Source organism: Rhineura floridana, chromosome 14, assembly GCF_030035675.1.
Source record: "Rhineura floridana isolate rRhiFlo1 chromosome 14, rRhiFlo1.hap2, whole genome shotgun sequence".
NCBI classification, from domain to species: Eukaryota; Metazoa; Chordata; class Lepidosauria; order Squamata; family Rhineuridae; genus Rhineura; species Rhineura floridana.
Window position 1 is genome coordinate 16,597,592 of NC_084493.1, and position 22,450 is coordinate 16,620,041.

The 22,450-nt window shown below is 45.4% G+C and overlaps 1 protein-coding gene and 1 pseudogene across 7 annotated transcripts; one reads left to right on the forward strand and one right to left on the reverse strand.

The window, feature by feature from the left end:
• The first annotated feature begins 5,187 nt into the window (after positions 1 to 5,187).
• On the forward strand, positions 5,188 to 22,091 carry RLBP1 (retinaldehyde binding protein 1). 7 transcript variants are annotated; one of them, XM_061596014.1, is made up of 8 exons: positions 5,188 to 5,322; positions 6,464 to 6,503; positions 9,386 to 9,514; positions 12,829 to 13,033; positions 16,110 to 16,288; positions 18,371 to 18,529; positions 20,298 to 20,408; positions 20,912 to 22,089. In XM_061596014.1, the coding sequence occupies exons 2-8, from the start codon at positions 6,492 to 6,494 to the stop codon at positions 21,068 to 21,070; spliced, it is 954 nt and encodes a 317-aa protein (XP_061451998.1). In that variant the 5' UTR covers positions 5,188 to 5,322; positions 6,464 to 6,491; the 3' UTR covers positions 21,071 to 22,089. The 7 variants fall into 7 exon arrangements, with proteins under 7 accessions (XP_061451998.1, XP_061451995.1, XP_061451999.1 ...); XM_061596011.1 differs by lacking the exon at positions 5,188 to 5,322 and adding an exon at positions 5,651 to 5,788; XM_061596012.1 differs by lacking the exon at positions 5,188 to 5,322 and adding an exon at positions 5,817 to 5,891.
• On the reverse strand, positions 13,852 to 13,960 carry LOC133370081 (5S ribosomal RNA; annotated as a pseudogene).
• Positions 22,092 to 22,450: the final 359 nt, after the last annotated feature.

Here is a 22,450-nt window from a genome sequence, read left to right on the forward strand (position 1 = left end):
TCTCCAATTTAAGATTGCGCGACAAAAAAAAGTACCCGGATGCAGTTGTGACGTACCCTGTAAAGCGGCTGCTTTGATAATCGGAAGGTTGGATGTTCGAGACTCCTTTCTGCCGAATTGCTGCTTTATTTTGGCCTCCTTTTGATCGGAAAACGTGATTGTTGTCACCTCTTTATATGTCTTTGATTTGATTTGCGCGCCTTCCTCTGGCCCGGAGATCCTGGACTCTCAGACCTATTACAACTGATAGAGCTGTAGCAACGCATTTCATGGGCTAGGCTTTTGGATTTAGGAAATCGCCTTTAGGGCCGTTTCACACATTACGTTTTTAACGTGTATATTTTAGGGTTTGTTTTCTTTAAAAAAACTTTACATCTCTGATCTGAAAGACAACATGAACAAGACAAACGTGTTTGGAAACGGGTGTATCCTACAACAACATTTAGATCCAGGATGGGCTGTGGCTCTAGGACTGCACACGTGTTAACAAGCATCTGATGAAGTGGGCTGTGGCCCATAGAAGTTGCTGTATGCCAAAATAAGTTGTTTACTGTCTTAAGGTGTCACAGGCCTCTGTTGTTTTTTCTACTAATGCAGCTGCTCATCTGGAAATGCTTATATGTCTACAGTATTAAATTACTATGATGACACTGGGGAGACGCCTATTCCAGGGACAGCCAATGTGGTGCCCTCCAGGTGTTGCTGGACTACAACTCCCATCATTCTTTACCATTGGCTATGCTGGCCAGGGCTTCTGGGAGTTGTAGCTCAATGAGTATTGTAGTGGCAAATTCAAAAGTGCAGGGTCCCTTCATGGCAGTCACACCATGCCCCCGTCACAACCACACACCCTTCTCCATTTTCCATCATCTCTCTTGCTGTCCCTGTTGTCTCATGAGTCCACACTTCACTACAACAGATGTCCCTAGGAGCCAATCAGCATGAAAGGGGAGGCTATGTGTTACCTACTGAGAAGAGTCTTCTCGGTGGCTGACTCACCCTTCCACTCTGAATGGCTCTAATCAGCATGAAAGGACAAGGACTCTATAGGGTGGCTCTGTTTTTATGCTGATTGGCTCATACAGAGACCTGGCTGGGATCCTGCTCCCAAAAAAGTAACTGGTCTATGACCCCTCGCAACCCTGAACGATTACAACCCCAACATCATCTGGAGGGCACCGCATTGACTATTCAGCTGTGAAGTTTGCTCTGTGATCTTGAGCCAGTCACTCAGATCTCTTCCGTACAACCTGTTCATTGAACATTCATTTAGATTTCATTGCCCCCAGTTTACAGGGAGGTTATGCAATGTCAGCTATTTATCAAGCATTTGTTCTGATTTCTTTGCTAGGAGGTTATGCAATATCATGTCAAGGAATTCTACACTTTCCAGGGGCTAGGGGCAGATATCAGATAATAGGGACACCACTCTCTGCATATGGTCTTTCTGTCTGCATGCATATCATCAGTAGTACAGTGGCAAATTCAGAAGTGCAGGGTCCCTTCATGATAGTCGTGCCACACACCCTCACAGCCACGCCTCCACTACAACAGATATCCCTAGGAACCAATCAGCATGAAACGGGAGACTTGTGTTAGCTACTGAGGAGAGTCTTCTCAGTGGCTGACTCACCTCCTTTAACTCAGATTAGCTCCAATCAGCACAAAAGGACAAGGACTCTTCTCAGTGGCTCTCTCATCATGCTGACTGGCTCATACATAGGGAGCTGGCTGAGACCCTTCTCCCCAAAAATAATGGATTTGCAACCCCATGTGACCCCAGATGACTACACCCCCGCACAGCATACATTTAAAGCACATTTTCCTCCCAGAGAATACTTGGAAGTGTAGTTTGTTAAGGGTGCTGCGAATTGTAGCTCTGTGAGGGCTAAACTACAGTTCCCAGGATTCTCGGGGGGGGCTTTAAATGTATGGTGTGTACACAGCCTCTGTCATTTTCTTCCACCATTCCAGCCAGTCTTTGCATCATGAATGCCAGTCACATCAGTAAGACCTGGGAACTGGCTGCTGCTGCTGCTGCCGCAGCCTTGACCTCATCCAACCTCTATCTGCAAAACTATCTATTTTTTTTACATGCTATTTACATAACATTTCTTCCAAGCACTGTTGTCTCATGCAACCTTAACCCTTGAGTGACTTTTCTTCACTGCCAGGAGCTTACACAGAAAGCCCATTCAAGAACTGCCAGGAATAATAGGAATATCATCGTCATCATGAAGCCAAGTCAGAATGAGGGCAATGTTTCTTGTAGGCTGGCCTTTTCTCTCCTAGTTCTTAGCTCACATGTGGCTTAGATCATTTTGTACAATACCCCCCCCAAGTACTCAGCAATAAGGAGAAGCCTTTGTACCATGAGGCAAGTTTAGGAAGCAAAGATTAAGTGGCCTTTCTCATTGCAAACACACAGCTTATTTTTGAAGCATTTCACAAAAACCTGAACTGTTCAGGGACCAGAGCCTAACACCAGAGAACAGAAGCCATCAGCAGTGCAGTTAGGTAATTTTAGATGCTGGACTGAACGGTTTTACTCAAGGGGAGAGGGTGGTCTTGAGATGGCAATGTGCAATATTTTACTTTCTGTTACTGTCTGTTATCTAGGTTATGTCTCTTTTGTTTTGGGGAAAATGTGGGAAATGGTTTAAAATTCTTTACAAAGCAAAAGCTTTTAAGGAATGTAGTAAGTCAACCCTGCTGTATTTGGGGGCCCTCCAATTTATTCTGCTGAGTGGGGCTCTGGACTGTTGCCCTAAAGTCCTACCCTGCTGGCACTCCAGAAAGCCATAGAGAAGAACACCACAGTGGTGCAAGGTGGATGGGTCTTACTGCTACTTCATAAAGTATTTCAAACCTGGAATCAGCCCTGTTGTCATTTCTGCTGCCCTGGGACTGCACAAATGCCTGCCCATGGCATTTGACTTGTGATGGCTCTTTCAGACATGCCGATCATTGTGTGATGTTGCGGTCTTCCGAAGATAAACATGTATGTGTGAATCACTTCTGATTCTGGTGTGGGAAGTGCCCATGAGAGCCAAGCACCTACATCAGCCTTTCCCAACCAGTGTGCCTCCAGATGTTGTTGGACCACAACTCCCATCAGCCTAAGCCAGCATTGCCAATGGTCAGGAAGATGGGAGTTGTGGTCCAACAACATCTGGAGGCACACTGGTTGGGAAAGGCTGACCTACATGATGCAGGGAAATAGGGGCAGAAGTGCATAAGACAGCCTTGACCAACTTGGTGCCCTCCAGATGTGTTGGACTACAACTCCCATGAGTGGCTGGAGCTGAGGTTCCTCTGGGAGTTGCTGCCCAACAGCCTTAGGTGCAATGGTCTTCTTTTCAGCGATCAGCTCTGAGCCCTGACCCAGCTCCCCATCTGGTGCTCCTGCAGCCTCTGACTCAAGTGTCCAGATCACTGCTGGACACAGGAGTCATGATGTCGGCTGCGTCTGCTGTGCTATACCATGCTCATTTGCTTTGTTTGTTTGTTCAAGGTGAGCTGTCATTCTTCATGGTTCAGTTTCCTCCCCAAAGTCTCTGTGGCTTTATTGAGCATTCATCCTGACTTGTTTGCAGTGAGATTAGATGATGTTGGCTATTTGATGAGCATTCATCCCGATTTGTTTGCAGGGAGGTTAGATGACAGTTGCATCAAAGCAAGTGCTATCCCACACTTTTCCCCATCACTTTTCTTATCGCAAAAGGTCAGATCTCTGGGGGAAGCAGGTTTGTTGCAAAAGACCTCCCAATCAACTTTAATTGCACAACCTGAATTAGCAGGAGAAATGGAAATGGAGATGGACTGCCTTCAAGTCGATCCCGACTTATGGCGACCCTATGAATAGGGTTTTCATGGTAAGTGGTATTCAGAGGAGGTTTTACCATTGAGGCTGAGAGGCAGTGACTGGCCCAAGGTCACCCAGTGAGCTTCATGGCTGTGTGGGGATTTGAACCCTGGTCTCCCAGGTCGCAGTCACTACACCACTACACCACACTGGCTCTCACCTGAAAATAATGACAGTCTGGGAGTGCCCTAGAAGTTGACTCTAGGGACCAAAGGACACATGACTTTAAATTTTTGGTTTGACACTGCCTGTAGCCTTTAAAAACCTGTAAATAGCAGAGGTCTTTGCTATTTCTAGGCCCTGTTCTCACTGGGCTCCTGAGTAAACAGGGGACTTGCCAGCAGCAATACGAGCGCAGGCAGCAACTTTTGCACTATCCAAGGCCAGTCCAAGATCAGGGTCCAAGCCAGTGAGTTCACAACAAAGGGTCAGGTGAGAGTGAAAGTAAGCGCAGTCCAAGATCAAGGTGTAACCAATCCATGGGCAAGGGCAGGTTTGGGGTCAGCCCTAATCAGATAGCAAGCAAAGCACCACACAACTGCATACACAACCATTGTTTTAGCCGTTCTTCTAGCCAAGCATTTTTTGAACTGGAGCTGCTGGAACCACACTCTGACTTCACCTGACTCCAACCCCCTTCAGCCAGAGGTTTCTTCAAGATGAGGGTTTTACTCCTGCGGAGACCTTTCTTCCCAAGGAGTCCTTGCCTGCATTTGGGGACTTCTCCAGATGGGGCTGGATTTCCACCTGGCATTTCAGGCAAGGCCTCGCCCTTGGCCCTGTTCTTCCTCTATATCAGAGGCCAAACTCACGCTGGATGCAGACTGGCCCTTCCTCGGCCCCATTGCATCCCCTGGATCCTCAGACGAAGCCTGACCCAGAGCTGGGCATAAGGCCAGAGTCTCCTGGTCCTCCTCTGATGAAGACTCCTCTGGCTGAGACCAGTCAACCTACTACCCGATTCATTTAACTGGCGATGCCAGCTTGTATCTGGGACCTTCTGCATGCAAAACATGTGCTCTGTCACTGAGCTACAGCATCTCCCGCTGATGGGACCCTCTCCATACCCTCCCCCCCAACTAATGAGTGTGAACTAGTTATTCAATAAGAATAACTAATCGGTCCCAGAATCCCATCAGCCTCCCCGCCATGAACGTCTGTGAGCCAAGACCAGTTGTTTGCTCTCTCCCCCTCCTGCCTTGTCTGCCTTTTGTAATTTTTGAATGGAGTCCCTTGCCCGGTTTGTGCTGACCTAATTAAAAAGCTCTTGCGTGCAATGCCTTGTGATGGTCTAATCCCAGACTAGTGACTCTACAAAGCTTTTGCCTTGGTTTCTCCTTGTTCCACCTCCCTCCAGCCTTCCTTGATTCTTTGCTGTCTGCACATGTTTAGTCTTTTCATTGCAGCAAGGGTTCCCACATTGCACACTGACCTTTCTGGAACTGTTGAAATCTCCGGTGAGTATTTGATAGCCTTTTGTTCAGGTTAGATTTCGTAGGCTCTATTGACTTCCCCTGCTCCCCCCCCCCCCATAATGCTGGAAACATTACAGTTACAAAGTAATGAAATTACTCCTAGTTTTTTTACAATCAAAATGTAAAGGAATTACCTACTCGTTTCTCAAAATAGTAATGAATTACAAGTAATTAGTTACTTGTAACTAATTACTTCCAAGCTCTGATCATGGCCAAGTATAAACAGCCAAGCTAGAAACTAGCTGGCTTGGTTCCATGCTGGGGCTGAAAGCATCAGTCAGCCCTGTCTTATCAGCAGATAAAGACTCAGACAAATAGCAAGAGAGGGCACAGTGGCCATATAACAGGGAAGGTCCCTGGCTGCCGGTGGCTAGCAGCTGGAAGCCTTTACCATCTAGAGGACAAACAAACAAAAGAGATAAGCATCCTGGACTCCAGGAGGAATGAAGTCAGGCAGAGTGTGAATGATGGAACTCCACAGCTCTGTAGAAGAGGGGAGAGAATAGGAGAGGAAGTAAACTTTGGGACTGTATAAGAGTTAATGAAATGAGGTGGCCAAACAATATTATTTGAAACTTCAGTTCCTGATTATGAGAAGAGGCTGGAACTTCCTGTAGGGATAACAGCTTCCCCAGGTCTTCTCCAGTAGTGTAGTGGCAAATTCAGAAGGACAGGGTTCCTTCATGATAGTCGTGCCACGCCCCTTCCAAGATGATGCCATAAAACATTCAGTCTCTGGCTTTGTTTGGAGTTCTGCTGAGTGATGAATACAGGACAAGGGTGTGTCTGTTTGAGGTTCAGCAAGAAGAATACAGTGATAGCTTCCATAAGACTTTTCTCAGTGGCTAGCACACTCTCTTTTCATGCCGATTGGTCCGTAGGACGCTGCAGACATAGGGACCCTGCTGGGACCTGTCTCCCAAAAAGTAAGGGGTCTGCAACCCCCACAACCTTAGATGACTACACCCTGGTCTCCACTAAAACCCTGAAACAGGCTTGGGGCTCTGAAGGAACTTAGGCTACTGGAAGTTGCTAGATCTCCCTTTAAGAAAAAGTTACCTGTAACAGGTGTCAGTGTGTTTACTGCTAATGTAAGTCTGCCTTTCCTCATCCTCTCTTCCAGTGGTTGCCTGGATAAGAAGAAAAACGACATGAGTTCAGAGGTGAGTACAGATCCTACCCCATTCCATCAGCTCCCTTTTGCTGGTCCTAACTGGACTTAGACTTTGGAGACCTTAGTTCAAATCTGCTCTGAGCAGGTTTGGTGTCAGCACTCTGCATCCTCAGGCAGCTACTGGGGTCCAAGCACCTCAGCAGGGGCCACCATCGCTGAAATTGGTGCTGATATGCCCCTTTGGTCTTGCTATCCGGAAAATATTTCCTAGGACGAATAGTGGCTGCATCCAGTAGCAGTAGTCGTAAATTAATATGTTTCTTTTTGGAGAAAGCATGTTAGTCTTCCAAAGCCATAGAAAGATGTTCAATGGAGAGAGAAAATGTGGATTAAATGATGAAAAATATGGACTGCCATTTTGATACTAATAATGTTTGTGTGGACGCTGCAAAAAACTTTTATGTATAAACAGCAATCCCACAATTAATCCCCATCTCTGTCTGGCAGGACTCTTTGTTCCGACTAAGGCTGTGCACACACCATACATTTAAAGAACATGACTTGCCCCAAGGAATCCTGGGAATTGTTGTTCTGTGAGGGGTAAACAACAGTTCCCAGGATTCTTGGGGGGGTGCTTCAAATTATGGTGTGCACACAGCCCAGGTGTAAGGGAAGGGTAGGTGAACAGTAGCAGGCAATTGGAGAACCCTGGCTCAGAGAAGCATGCATAGGAAGGGGGAATTGTGCATACGAATATGCCTAGTACTGGTGTGCTTGTGAAGCAACATCAGTCCCACCGAGGAAAGGTAAAAAGGAGCAGCCAAGCCCAGGTGTTATAGGGCTCCTCCAGTGAGCCAGTTTGTTGAGCATTCATTCTGATTTGCTTGCACAAAGCTTATGTGAAGGTGAGATTGTGTCTGATCTCTACTGAGCATTCATTCTGATTTGCTTGCAGGGAGGTTATACGACAATAAACAGTCATCTTCATTTGCTTGTGGGATGTTTATACGTATTCCCGTTAATCATGTGTTCAAACCACACTTTTCATTTCTCTCTCACTTTGCTAACCATAAAAATCTGGGTTGGTGGTGGTTGTTTTTAAAGTGGATTTGTTGTTCCAGGATATATTTTTTTGGGGGGGGGCAAGCCATAACTGTTAAAGCAGTATAAGAATGCTTCAAAAGTGTGGTGTAGTGTGTGTGTGACCAGAGTACTTTATTTCCAGTATTTGCTTGAATCCCCCTTGGCAAAATAGGGACAGTCTGGAGACACCCTCAGGAACAATGAATTAGGAACAAAACTGAGGGCAAGAATGCAATGAACATTCACTTTGTCATCTTCTTTCAGAGCTTGGAAAAGTTACTTTTTTGAACTACAACTCCCATCAACCCAATCCAGTGGTCATGCTGGCTGGAGCTGATGGGAGTTGTAGTTTAAAAAAGTAACTTTTCCAAGCTCTGTCTTCTTTACTATGTGAATTGCATCCCCTCACTGGAAAAGCCTAAGCAGCTTGGGCACCATGGGGGTGGTACAGGGAGGGGAGAGGTGGTCTTTTTTTCACCCTGCCAGAGAAAGAGCTGAACTTCCCCTCCCTGCCCCCAAGGCTCCTCCGATTTTCCTGTGACTGCCGCTTACTGTGTTCACACAATTGTCTTTGCATCTAGTTTGGGACTCTCGTTTCAGGGCAACTGGGACATTTAAACAGAGAATACAGGAAGCTGCCTTTGTTGGACCACAGGTCCAACTAGCTCATTATTGTCTCCAACAACCTTTTCCAAGCTGGTGCCCTCCAGATGCCCTTGGATTACAATTTCCACCATCCCTGACTATTGGCCGCGCTAGCTGGGCCCGATGGGAGCTGGAGTCCAACTATCTGGAGGTCAGCAGGTCAGGGAAGGCTGAACTGCATTGACTGCCAGTGGCTCTCCAGGGATTCAGGTGTCTTTCCCAACCCTACCTGGAGATGCCAAGGATTGAACATGGGACCTTCTACATGCAAAGCAGGTGCTTTGTCACTGAGCAATGACCCTTCCCCTTTTAGGTAAATCTTTTGCCTAGGATGCCAAGTCATACTTATACAAACATGGATGTTTTCTCAGTTTCTGCCTAAGCAGTTGACATGGGGATTTTATGAAGCCAGGAGTTTGTCTGAAAGCAGTAGCGTAGTGGCAGATTCAGAAGTGCAGGTACCTTTCATGATAGCCACAGCCGTGTCCCTCCCTCTTTTTTTGCTGCTGGGTTGAGAATGAGATCCTTGTTAACGCCTTCTCACACAACAACAGACGTCCCTAGGACCCAATAAGCACAAAAGAGGAGAGTGTTAGCATCTGAAAAGAGTCTTCTCAGTGGCTGATTCGTTCACTCTGATTGGCTCCAATCACCAGGAAAGGACAAGGAAGCATATCAGAAGACTCTTCTCAGTGGCTCACATTCCCCTTTCAAGTTGATTGGCTGATAGGAGGCTGGAGCCATTGGGACCCTGCTTCCAAAAAAGTAAGGGGTCTCAGCCCCCCTGAGACCCTGGACAACTACACCACTGTCTGAAAGACCACCTCCTTTCCGTGGGTGTTACGATCAGTAGAGGGCCCTCTTAGTAGTTCCACTGGCCTCAGAAGTTATGGGGGGATGGCCCAGGAGAGGGCATTCTCTGTGGCAGCTTCTAGGTTGTGGAACTTGCTCCCCACAGAGGTGCGCCTGTCATCTTCATTACATAGTTTCCATCGTGTGCTGCAGATGCATCTCTTTACTCCAGCCTTTGACACCTGAAATATATATATTTTAGTACCCACCCTATGGCTGTGAGTGTAATTTGTTTTAAACTGTGTTTAATATTGAATTTTAAATTGCTATAGCCCATCCTGGGACCTTATGGTGTGACTGAGCGAATGAGTGAATGAATGAATGCATTCCTCTTGTGCTTCTCGTTCCCAGACTGGCACATTCAGGATTGTTTCTGAGGAGGAGCAAGCCCTGCGTTCCAAGCTTGAGCGGCTGACCACCAAGGACCATGGCCATGTCTTTGGGAAGTGTGAAAAGATCCCTGCACACACCCTGCAAAAGGTGGGCAGGGGAGAGAGAAGCTAAAGATTAGGAGCTGAGGAGTACCAGCAATTCCAGAGTTCATGGATTTGCTATGACCCCCCGCCCCAAACTGACAAAAAGGGCCCATTGCCCAGTTAGCGTTACCATTCTAATTTTACATAGAACAGCTAAGAACATCACAGGTGGCAGAAGGGGATTTTGTTTGCATGTTCCTGCGCTCGCTGGCCCTGTTGAGGATGGCCTTTGGGGCAGAAATCAATGGCGCCACTCAGAAGGGTCCCCAAATGCAGCAAGGCTGCTGTGCCTTGTGTTTTTAAGTAATACACATTGCCATCCAAAGAGGCCTGGGTGAGGGCCAAATATGGTTCACCAAGTCTATCTGGCCCTCAAAACTCTACCCAGGCCACCCTTCCTGCTGGCCCTGGTTCTCACCCTCCTTGAGTATTTTTGCCTGGTGGGAACATATCTCAGAACTCTGCTTCTTGCTTGTCTGGATGGAGAACAGAGAGGGATGTGTAGAAACAAAGCTACTGTACAAACAAGAACAACTGCAGTCAACTGAGTTCTGCTCAGAATAGGCCCACTGAAATTAACGGACCTAAGTTAGTGATGTCCATTTATTTCAGTCTCTCTACTCTGGGTATGAGTCCGTTGCTCTGTCGACTTTTGTCTCTGGCCCCACCTACCACTGGCCTGTGGCCCTCAGAAGGTTGCCTTGCAGGGAACATGGCCCTTGGGCTAAATAAGTTTCCCCAGCCTTGGCTGAAAATTACCTTACTGCAGGTCTGCCTGTTCCCAGGCTAAAGAGGTCTTATCGAGGATATTTGGCTTGAGAGTCACATAACGTTCTTCCACTGGCACTGCTAGGAACACCAGAGAAGGTTAACACAACCGGAGAGTTATCTGGAGCCCAAGGGTGGCCCTAGATCAAAGTCTTCCAGAGGAGGAGTGCCCTCCACTCCACTTTGTCAACTTCTGAATACCTTATTTTTAAACTTCATTTCTAACGCATTTAATCATTTTAATGAACAATTTGTGCATGCATGATTTATCCTTTTCCAAAGGGGGTAGCTATGCTAGTGCATTGCAGCAAAATGTCTTGTGACATTTTAAAGACCAATACTTTTATTATGGCATAAGCTTGTATGGACTAGATCCCACCCTATCGGATGCATGAAGTGTAATCCTTGGTTGGCAGGTATGCATATACATGGGTGTAGTCAAAATATGGAATTTGCTCCAACAAGATGTGTTTTTTTAAAAAGTGGATTAGACAAATTCTAATCTGTCAGTGGCTACTAGCTATGATGGCTATGTTCTAAGTTTATTGTCAGAGGCAATATGCCTCTGAATATCGGTTGCAGGGAATCACAAGTGGGGAGAGTGCTGTTGCTAGTGCCAGTGCCAGAGGAAGGCCAGGTTGGCTCCTGGCCAAGGGCCCCTGCAGCCCAGAGGGGCCCTTACTCAGGGTGGGAGGGTGGCACTCCCATTCCATGATCCGCAGCAGCATTGGGTCCTGAAACCTGACCCTGCTGTGGATTGCAGAAAGGGAGCTCCCAGGCCCCCTCCCCAGTACAGACAGTGCAGGCTTTAATAAGACCACACTCACATCCCACCTACCTCTCCCATCACCCACGATCCCTGCCATCACCCAAAATGGCAGCAGGGGCTTCCCTAAGGGGCTGATCCCCCCACTGCAATCTTGGTTAATGGCAGGCATGAACGCTGCATGCATACACCATTCACACAACATGAGAGGGAGGTGGGGCATGTGGGCATGCTTATTAGCCCTGCGCCTTCTGAATTGGGGTGTGTGTGTTGGACTACAGTGCTGTGGACCTGAGACAGGCTGGTGCCCAAGGGCCCAGTCATGCCTGGTGCCGGTCCTGCTTTTGGGCTTCCCATATGGTTGGCCAGTGTGAGAACAGGATGCTGGACTAGATGTGCCTTTGACATGATCAAGCAGGGTTCTTCTTAAGTTAAAAAAAAGAAAGAAGGTAAAGTTAAATGGCAATGAAATCCAAAAAATCCAGTCTGTGAAACTCCAGCCCACAACTGCTGCATTACCACACATCCAAGTTAAATTCTGTTCATTTGGGTCTGAATAAAGATAATGGCTTCCTGTCCCACTACAGATGCTGGACAGCATAATGTAAGCGGAGTTCCCCTTCCTCTCCCACAACCCCCTGTACTCCCTCCAAGGTGTCCCCTAACACCCTGGAGCAGATTTTGGGGGCATGCAGGGGCTGCAGCAAACTACATTCTTTGCACTGGCAGACAGACATTGGTGGATTATATCTGTTCATTTACTCGGATGATTATGTTATCCCCAAATACTGTCACTGTGAGGGGTCACTGTGCTTATTTTACACACATTTAAACCTCAGTTGAATTGTCAGCATATACTTTTTGTTTTTCATTGCCATTTAACCCTAATGTTGACAGTTGGAGAGACTGCAGAGTGCTGGAGAAAAGTTTACCCGGAAAGAAAAACACACCCTCCTTGTACCCACTGACTTTTAAGTTCAAAATCACCCCCTGAAATTCTTTAGCGCTCTAAGAATAAGGCAGAAAAATTGAAAACTCTTTTGCAGGGTGAAAAAAAGTACAGAGAAACTGGAGGACAGATGTCAGTACAAGCACTACTATATGCTGTGTCCAAAATTATGCAGCCAAGTTTTTCCAGGCATTGCTTGGCAGACGGGTTGATGCCGAAAGGGGCTCTTTGATGGAAGGAAGTTAGGGCAAGAACAGATCACCGGTTGAGCAGTGAGGGCGATGCTGGAACCCATATCATGAGATAGATGGTCACACAGCTAGCACACGTTTTGTGTTTTGGAGATGATTTCCTTGAATATGGAGACACTTCAACATAGGAAATGGACCTTTAGTGTGGTGGCACCTACCCTTTGGAATTCCCTCCCTTTAAATATTAGACAGGCGCTGTCTCTTTTATCTTTTTGGCACCTGCTGAAGACTTTCCTCTTTCAATAAGCCTTTTAAGTTGAGACCTTATCCCAGTCTGTGTCGGAATTGCTTTTTAATATGTTTTTAAACCTTCTATTTTTAAAAAAGATATTTTTAAAGCTTTTTAAAAAAAGTTTTTTAAAAATATGTTTCATTTTAATATATCTTAAAGTCTGTTTTTATGAAGTTTTAAAGTGTTTTTGGTGGTTTTGTTTGCCACTCTGGGCTCCTACTGGGAGGAAGGGCAGGATATAAATAAATAAATAGTGCTAAATTTGCCTAGGGATGTAGCGATTGTCATGTTCCAATGACCCCATCTACCCTCTTCGAGACACTGTCAGGCTGCATTCTCCTCTCCTCTGCAGGCCAAAGATGAACTGAATGAGACACCAGAGAAGCGTGAGTCAACTGTGAAAGAGCTGCAAGAACTGGTCCAGGAGAAAGCCAAAGGAGGAGAGGACATCTGCAAGGCAGTGGCCGAGAAAATGAAAGGAGAGGACAATGCTTTCTTCCTGCGCTTCATCCGGGCCCGCAAATTTGATGTTAACAGGGCTTATGATCTGATGAAAGGTGGATTTTTTAAAAAATATATTTTTATTTTTAAAATGTATATCCCGCTTTCCACCATCTGATCTCAAAGCAGGTTACAAACAATAAAAGTACAGAATATACATTGTTTAAAACATAAATTACACTTCAAAAATTTAAAATCTCAAAAAATTAAACATCAGAGAAGCGTTCATGATACAAAGGCTGCCCAAAATAAACGTTTTAACAGATCCTTGGCATACAAAGGCTGCTATACATGTAAAGCACTCTTATACCACTTTAATGGTCATAACTTCTCCCAAAGGATCCCGGAACTGTTATTTATTAAGGCAGCTGAGAGTTTTTAGGAGACCCCTCACAGAGCTACAATTCCCAGAACCCTTAACAAAAACTGCACCCATCCCTTTGGTGTTGTAAATTGCACCCCACATCAGACATGATTGAGGGAGACCCTCCTTTTGAACACAGGGGCTGCCAGCATCACACGTAATTTGTATGTAATGAATGGAGAAGAAAGACACATTACACCAAGGCTAGGGATGAGGAAATCATTCAACGGAGTTCTTATTTTAAAGGTGAGCCTATCAAATCCACACTTTCTCAGACAATATATGAACCAAAACAATATGTGAATTGGACTTCTCCAAATTTTGCAGTGCAGTTCTCCGCCCAGTAATGTGTACAAAACGTATATACTAGGGTAAAATGTGCATTGTTGTTGTTATATGCCTTCAAGTCAATTACGACTTATGGCGACCCTACAAATCTTTTTTTGGATATATTCATAGGGTTTTCATGGTAAGAGGTATTCAGAGGTGGTTTACCATTGCCTTCCTCTAAGCTTACAGCACTCGGTATTCCCAGGCGGTCTCCCATCCAAGTACTAACCAGGCCTGACCCTGCTTAACTTCTGAGATCAGGCATGTTCAGGGTAGTATGGCCTTAGGCTAAAGGAATGCATATATTACAACATGCAAAAATGCATTGTATCAGGAGGAATTGCTTTGCAAGAATGTATATTAGGCACAATTGCATACAAAAATGAAATTGTATTAGCATAATTTTTGATATTAGGAGAAATTTGCACTAAAATGCTGATGAATTTTCATGAGAACTTAAAAAAACAGCGAATGGATGTGGAGCTGTGGAGAACTGAATGTAAGATTGAAAAGACGAGAAACCGAAAGAATCGGAAATGGACAGATTCGCCCATCCCTTACAAGGTTAACCAGATTTTGGGCAATGCTTTGAGCAATTGTACTGAAAAACCTACCTCCCCCAGCCATCTCTCTCTGAGAGGGATTTTACTGTTGCATGCATTCCCTCTGGATGGTGAGAGCTTGGAGAGAGGATGATGAAGAAGAAGGGGAGGGGAAACGTGCTTGGCTCTGTTTCCGGGCTCCTTTTGTTTGCACTCCAGATAGTAAACAAGGCAGTAATTAACAGAACTGACTAAGAATAAGAGAATGAGGGATAAGAGAAACTGTTGTCAATATGGGAATTTTGCCCATTTTTGTTCACCCCACCCCGAAAAAGCTACATTTTCACGCCTGATGTCTCTTTAACAAGAAACAAGCAAAACAAGGCTTAGACCCACCCCTCCCGAATGAAAGTCTGGGTTGATCACCTCCTTGTTAAAAGATGAGAAAAATAGAGGTGGAAGATTTTAATTCCACAGAGAAGGAAAAAAGATTATTGGGTGGGTGGGAGGTGACCCCCCCCCCAATAGGCTCTTGGAGTCCTGAAGGAAGAGGATTTAAACCCTTAGGTAATTTTAGACTCTGGACTTAATGGTTTTACGAGAAGGGGAAGATCCCAGGGACAAAGGAAGTTGCCTTATACCGTGTTAGATCCTTGGTGCATTGAGCTCGGTACTGTCTACTCTACATAAGGAGTGGGGAGCCTGTGGCCCTCCAGATATGGCTGGACTACAGCTCTGTTCCTCCCTGACCGTTGGCCATGCTGGCTGGGGCTGATGGAGATGGAGTCCAACATCAGGCAGGCCATTGGTTCCCCATCCCTGGTCTGCGGTGACTGACAGTGGCTCTCCAGGGTTTCAGATAGGGGTCTTTCTCAGCCCTAGTTCAAGAAGATGGGGGTTGAATCTGGGAGCTTCTGCATGCAAAGCAAATGCTGTACCACTGAACGATGGACCTTCCCTTAAGATTTTTACATGATTTGGTTACTTCACTTACTTCAAAATGTATTGCGACAGCCCTGCTATGTTTGTGGGCCCCCAACTCATTCTGCCAAGTGGGGTCCTGCTCTGAATAAATACATTAATATAAACAGAGACCACATTTAGCATAAGATCCAGGATTAAACAGACATGTTAAGTAAAAAAAAGGGGGAGAAAATAATAATGCTGAAGAATACAAATGGACTGCCTTCAAGTTGATCCCAACTTATGGCGACCCTTTGAATAGGGTTTTCGTGGTAAGCAGCATTCAGAGGGGGCTTACCATTGCCTTCCTCTGAGGCTGAGAGGCAGTGACTGGCCCAAGGTCACCCAGTGAGCTTCATGGCTGTGTGGGGATTTGAACCCTGGTCTCCCAGGTCATAGTCCAACACTCTAACCGCTACACCAGACTGGCTCTCGAAGAATAAAAAAAAAAAATTGAAATAAAATGTTTGTAAATTTTGTCTCGTAAAAACTTAATCTTTATGTTTTCTTTCCCCATAAAATCATTCTGGAGCATTAGGCAGTTTCAGAGCAACTCAAATCTTGACATTCAAAGGCTAAATAAATTACTTATGAAGCATTCCACAAGCCTGCATATCTTGTTGGCATTTCTGGGGCCTTGGCTTCTTTGTTAATGTATTTAATAAAGCCAGACCCAACTAAGTAATATGAATATTTTTTTGATATGCCTGTGCATATATGAGTCTTTTGAGTTAATTCTTCTGATAATGCTAGGAACCAATATTCCAGACTTGCCTTTTCCAGGTTCCTCCTTTCCTGATCTAGCACAAGGCTATCAGCCAAATATTTCACAGGCTCTACTCTACATCAGGAATGGGGTGCCTGTTGCTCTGTTCCTCCCTGACCATTGGGCCTCTTAGGCTCACCAACGCATCTTTCTTTTCTTAACTCCAGGCTATGTCAACTTCCGTCAGCAGTATCCAGGGCTTTTTGAACACCTGACTCCCGAAGCACTGCGCAGTACCATCGAGGCCGGCTACCCTGGCATCTTGTCCAACAGGGACAAGTATGGGCGGGTGGTGCTGCTGTTCAACATCGAGAACTGGGATTATGAGGAGATCACCTTTGATGAGGTTAGTGTCTTGTAGGAGAGTTACACTGTGAACACATGTCTTTTACTCTCAATCCTAACTGCTGGGATGGGGAACCTGTGGCCTTTGGATGTTGTCGGACTGCAACAGGAGTGGGAAACCTTTTTCCAGCCCAAGGGCTGCATTCCCTTCCAGGCAACCTTTCAAGGGCCTTTTACCTTTGTATGGTAGTAGCCTAGTTTGTACACACTCACCTAGCCCTATACCTTTCGTTCAGACAAACGAGGCATTGCCAGAGTTCAAGAACGTATTGCAGCCAGGCAAAAACACTCAGGGAGTAAGGAAGGGACAGTGAAGAGTGTGGCTGGGGTATGTGTGTGGCCTGGGGAGAGTTCTGAGAGGCAGACAGAGGCCTAGAGGACCACCTGGCCCACCAGCCCTGAAGTTCCCCACCTCTGCTCTACAACTCCCATCGTCCCTGACTATTGGCCATGCTGGCTGGAGCTGGTGGGCATTGAGACTCTGATCACATCTGGAGGACCACAGCTTCTCCCATCCCTGCCTAGATAATCAGAGCATCTTTTTATAGGATTCATTCTCTGCTAAGCTTTGTCTGCTGTGTGGTACAAGATCCTCCCTCCTTCCCCCAGATAGAGGCTACCGTCTTAAGGTCATTTTCTAAGGTCCCATAGAATTTGGTTCCAAGTAAACTGTCTTTTGTCAATGAGGACAGGCAGCAGTAGTGGTGCCGTGATGAATACTACTTACAGTCAGGGGTGTTGTTAGGAGGGACTTAAATGACTCAGGACAAAAATCCACAATGACACAAGTTTGCAAAAGAAATTGCATGTGCTACAGCTTTTTTAAAAGATGTTTTTAAAGTTGTTTCGTTTTAATGTATTTTAAGGTCTGTTTTTATGATGTTTTGATGTGTTTTTAGCGCTTTTGTTTGTTGCCCTGGGCTCCTGCTGGGAGGAGGGGCGGGATATAAATTAAATAATAAATAAATAAATAAATACAGATGCCACTGGAAAATTAAGTGGCGCATAGCTGGGGCCTTAGTGGCATTGCATTCCTCAACCCGATTCCATATGGTTGGAGGGAGCTTGGGGGGGGGGGTGAAGCTGAAACAGAGTGATGAAGCAAGGTGGGCCTTGCCTAGGTAATTATTATCTTGGAGTCTCACCATATAACCTTTTACATGTGTTAGGTTAATAGAAAACAAGTACAAACATTACAAATTTAAGTGTTTTTTTAAGTCAAAAATTGTGCAAGTATGTACATACTAGAGATGGGGGAGAATATTCGCTAAATCGGACTTGGTACCAGATTTTGACTGAATCCAACAGTCCGCTGCCTTTTCGGACCAGCACTGATTTCTTGCAGCAGGCCACGACTATAATTGGCATGGCTCCCCCCCCTCTGATTGTACATAATTATCTTCATAATTGCAATCGCTATTATCCATTAACTTCCATGGATTTACATAAGCATTTATATTAAAAATTACGTAATTTTTTTCGCCACCAAAACAACAGCAGCGGATTGAATGGGCAACTGCAAAAGCAAGTGGGAATAAATCAGGATTGAATGATGGAATACAAGTGAATCGGAACTAGGCAGCGAACCCCATCCCTAGTACACACACACACACAGCAGTAAACAGGCTCCAGCAGACTCTAGAAGGTCTGTTTGTGTGTGTATGTGTTTGACTCTCCTCCTTCCTTGGGATGCTTAATGGTGAATGATGGCCTTCAAGGAGTCACATTTTGGTATCATCTGTACAGGACAATTTTCTTGAGTTTAAAATTCCACCTCTGGGAATAATAAAAGTGTGTGTGTGGGGGGGGAGACCTCTTGCAAGGGCAATCTATCCTGTCTCTGATAGCCCACCAGCGTAAGGAGATGCAGCCTTTGACAGAAAAAGTTACCCTCTCCCTGCCATAAGTCACGGCCCCAATGAGGTAAGCTACTTGCTATGTTTTTACTATACTAACTTCAAGGTCAGTAGCATAGCCAAGAAAGGTTTCCCGGCTGCCGCTTCTGACAAGACAGGAGAGGGGGTCCCCAAACTCAGCCAGAGTCCTGGACATAAGCTCTTATTCTCCATGTGTTTTAATCCAGATTCTTTCGGCCTACTGCGTGATTTTAGAGAAGCTGCTGGAGAACGAGGAGACGCAAATCAACGGCTTCTGTATCATTGAAAACTTCAAGGGCTTCACCGTGCAGCAGGCCTCCGGCATCAAACTGTCCGAACTGAAGAAGATGGTGGACATGCTACAGGTGAGACTGACCTACTGCCGGTCCTAGAAAGCACTGAAGACTGCCTGGCCTCCATAAATTGCCAGAGAGGAGAGAGGGATTCCTAGAACCAGGTACAAGCTGCAGACTACATGGCAGCTGTATGGAATCGAGCTCCAACAGCCCCTTCATAGGAACAGAGGAAGCTACCTTATATCGAGTTAGACCATTGGGCCATCTAGCGCAGTACTGTCTACACTGACTGGCAGCAGCTGTCCAGAGTTTCAAAGGAGATTCTCTCCTGCCCTTCCCTGGAGATGCCAGGGTTTGAACTTGGGACCTTTTGCACGCAAAAGAGATGCTCTACCACTGAGCTATGGTCCTTCCCCAATATATCTTCCATGCAAAACTCATTTAGGAGGCAGCAGTTTCCTTCACACTGCTTACCGCCAGTCAAAGTACTTTCTTTTGCAAAGTACCGTTCCTCTAGGCACGTAGACAGCTGAGGATTGAAACTCTTGGTGCTTATCAGTACTCAGAACAGAAACAAAAAGACAGGTGGAGGGAAAGGACTGTGTGATCTCTCTTACCTACGCAAGTCATCACTTGGTGCTACAAGGCAATACAACACATGACTGTGTCCTGTGGCTTGTTAGCTAAATTCAGGTGGGAGAAGAGATTTGTAGCTGGAAAATACCCATAACTGGCTAAAAAGAATACACTAAAAGCCAGGAATGGGATAGTGGGGCGTTCCCATTACAAAGGCAGTGGTTCCTAATTTTGTTCGCCCATGGACCACTTGAAAATTGCTGAGGGTCTTGGTGGCCCACGAAATGATTTTTCCATCAGCTGCAGTATTTGTAATGCGGTGTGGCTTTTAACAGTATTTTTATTGCTTCTATTTCTTACATTGTATTACAATAATTATTATTGTAATTAGAATTGCAATGCAATAAAATGCAATGTATGAAATAAAAGCAGCCATAAAAATACAATTAAAAATCAATGAATGAATATTCAGTGCACACACACCACATTGTGGTCCACCTGAAAGAAGCTTGCACACCACTGGTGGTCTACAGACCAGCTTGGGAACCCCTGGTCTAGAGCACTGGCAAAGCAGCACATCTTTCTATTCCCTATACCAGGAGTGGGAAACCCTTTCTCAGCCCAAGGGCCATATTCCCTTGTGAGAAACCTTCCAGGGCCGCATGCCAAGGGGAGACGGGGCCAGAGGACAAAGTGCACTAGCAATGGATACAACTGTTACTTTTTCTACGATAGGCTACATTACAGCTACCAGAAAGTCAGATACACCACACCCAGTTAAGCAGGAGACCTTATTGCAGTTCAAGGACACGTTCCAGTCAGGCAAAAGCAGTCCAGGGTGCAAAGCCAGACAAAAGAACTTGAGCAAGGGGTGTGGCCTGGGAAGAGTCTCAAGGGCTGGATAGAGAGGTATAGAGGGCCACAGTTAGCCCATGGAACTGATAGATATGGGGAACTTTTGGCCCTCCAGATGTTGCTGAACTACAACTCCCATCATCCCTTGCCATCAGCTAGAGCTGATGGGAATTGTAGTTCAGCAATATCTGGAAGGCCAAAGGTTCCCCATCCTGTCCTATACATTCATACAAAGAGCACAGCCCTCAGTGAGAAGGAAGTAGAATTGCTTCTCCTCTCCCATCAAGGAGAAATCAGGTTTTTGAACAGATAAAAAGTAACCTCTGCCTAGCCACTCTCTTCCACCTTGCCATTACTACTATCATGGCTAGGTGCATTAACATGTGCTCATTTGGAAATTTCCTAGGATTCTTTCCCAGCTCGGTTCAAGGCTGTCCACTTCATCCATCAGCCTTGGTACTTCACCACAACCTACAATGTGGTCAAACCTTTCCTGAAGAACAAACTGCTGGAAAGGGTGAGTTACACTGCAGAAGGATGAAACACCTACAACAAAAATTAAGCCTGATTACGATAAGGGCAAGGGACACTGTGGATGTGTTTCTGCTGCCGAGAACTGTAACCCTATATACTTTCTTCTTCTCTCCCTGTTAATGTCCAGTGCAGGTATGGGAAACCAGATATTGCTGAACTACAACTCCCATCAGCCTCAGCAAGCACAACCAATGGGCAGAAATGATGGGACCTATAGTTCAGTACAATCTGGAGGGCCACACCTGGCCTAGTGTTGCTATTTTCACCATTACTCTTCCATTGCACTGTCTGCTACTTGCAGAGATAGCAAACTCTGAGCATGATGACTTTTCATCATTTGTTTCAGCTATTTACAAGATTTATCCATATGGGCTAGAAACAGGTTTCACTTTTTACATGAAAGCTGAGAATCTTAGCAAGCTGAACTCAACACCCAGTACCATGGAAGCTTCTCAGCTCACCTTTTGCCTTCCTTTTTGCACCCAGGTATTTGTGCACGGTGACGATCTCAGTGCCTTCTACCATGAGATTGATGCCGATATACTGCCAGCAGAGTTTGGGGGAAATCTACCCAAATATGATGGCAAAGTCACCGCCGAGCAGCTTTTTGGGGCCCAGCTTGATGCTGAAGACACAGCTTTCTAAAAAGTAGCATCCCTGTGTAGAAGATAGGGCCAGAGGTGGCTGTCAACATGTTAAACGTAGCATTGGTTGATACAGCGATCATGATAATAAACTCTGGGTGTGGATTGCTTTGCCCTTCTTTCTCAGTTTTCCAGTCACTAGCCAGGCAATGGCAGAAAAGCCTATCACTCCTCCTTTCAGGAAGAATCCTATCCTTTTTACACCCCACCAAAAAAAAAGAAAGAAAAGCAAGCCAGAGAGAGAGATTTCTGTGGTGGAGCCAGTGTAGATTGAGGCAGTAGTGCTCACTTTTTTCCATCTTGAACCCAAGCACCCAGGTAGTGGAGCAGTCGAGATGGACCTTCATAGATTTACTGGTTTGCCTTATAATGGTAGGGTGGGGAGTTAAGTGTGCATCCACATGGAGTTATGTATTTCAGGGCCCTTGGTGTGGCTGGTTTGAGGGCAGGAGGCTAAGAAAGAGAGGAACAGACAAATCTGTTGCAAAGGCAGTGCTGTGTTGGAAATGGTACAGTCAGAATCCATCATCACAGAAGCGCTCAAACCAAGGATTGTTTTCAGTACAAATTGAGAAATAAAGAAAAATAATCCAACAACAAGGATGTTTGGCTTCTGCATTAGTGGTAATTAGCGATGTAAGAATTCTGGCAAAAGCAGAAATGGGAGCAATTATTGCCAATGTTCGCTTATTCATCCAGTGGGCTGCTTTCAATCTGCAAATGGTACGGCATTATGTTTCCCCCCCATTTGCATTGAGTTTCTTTTGCATTGAGATGAAAGGGGTGGAATAATGTAATACCATAGCTTACACAATTAATTACATAATTTTTCCACAGTGGACAGTGAGATTAATAATGTAGCTTGGAGTGGAAGACGAACTGTAGCAGAACAGAAATAGTGCTGCATGTGACCAATACAGAGTAAAATGGAAAATGATGCCTTCTTACATCCCTAGTGGTAACTAAAAGCCGTATTAATCATGGTTGTGTATAAACTCTGTACTTTAGAGATACCAACATTCTTTATGAGACGCTGTTGTGGAGCATGCAGGAATTAGACATGGTTGAAATTTTGCATAATTTATTCAGTCATGTGTACTATTTTACATGCTTTGTGTTCCTACGAATTATGTCATGAGCTGTACAGGGCATCAAAGCCCCACACGCCTAACCGTTAGACAACTCTTTCTTGCAATTGCTCTGGCTTCAAAGATTTCAGAAGCCATATTCAGAACTTTCAAATGCATGCTCCTAACAAAAGCCATTTTCTGAGTCCCATTCCACATTCTGCCATTTTTTTGGTACTTCCTCAGAATCATAGTACACACACAGTCCTATCATTCCTGGCCAAAAGGTGAAAGACAAGGGAAAAAGCCAGCCA

Coding starts and splice junctions, on each gene's coding strand:
- RLBP1 (XM_061596011.1), top strand. Junction 6,504..9,385: donor AAAACGACATGAGTTCAGAG/GTGAGTACAGAT, acceptor TCTCGTTCCCAG/ACTGGCACATTCAGGATTGT. Junction 18,530..20,297: donor AGATGGTGGACATGCTACAG/GTGAGACTGACC, acceptor GAAATTTCCTAG/GATTCTTTCCCAGCTCGGTT.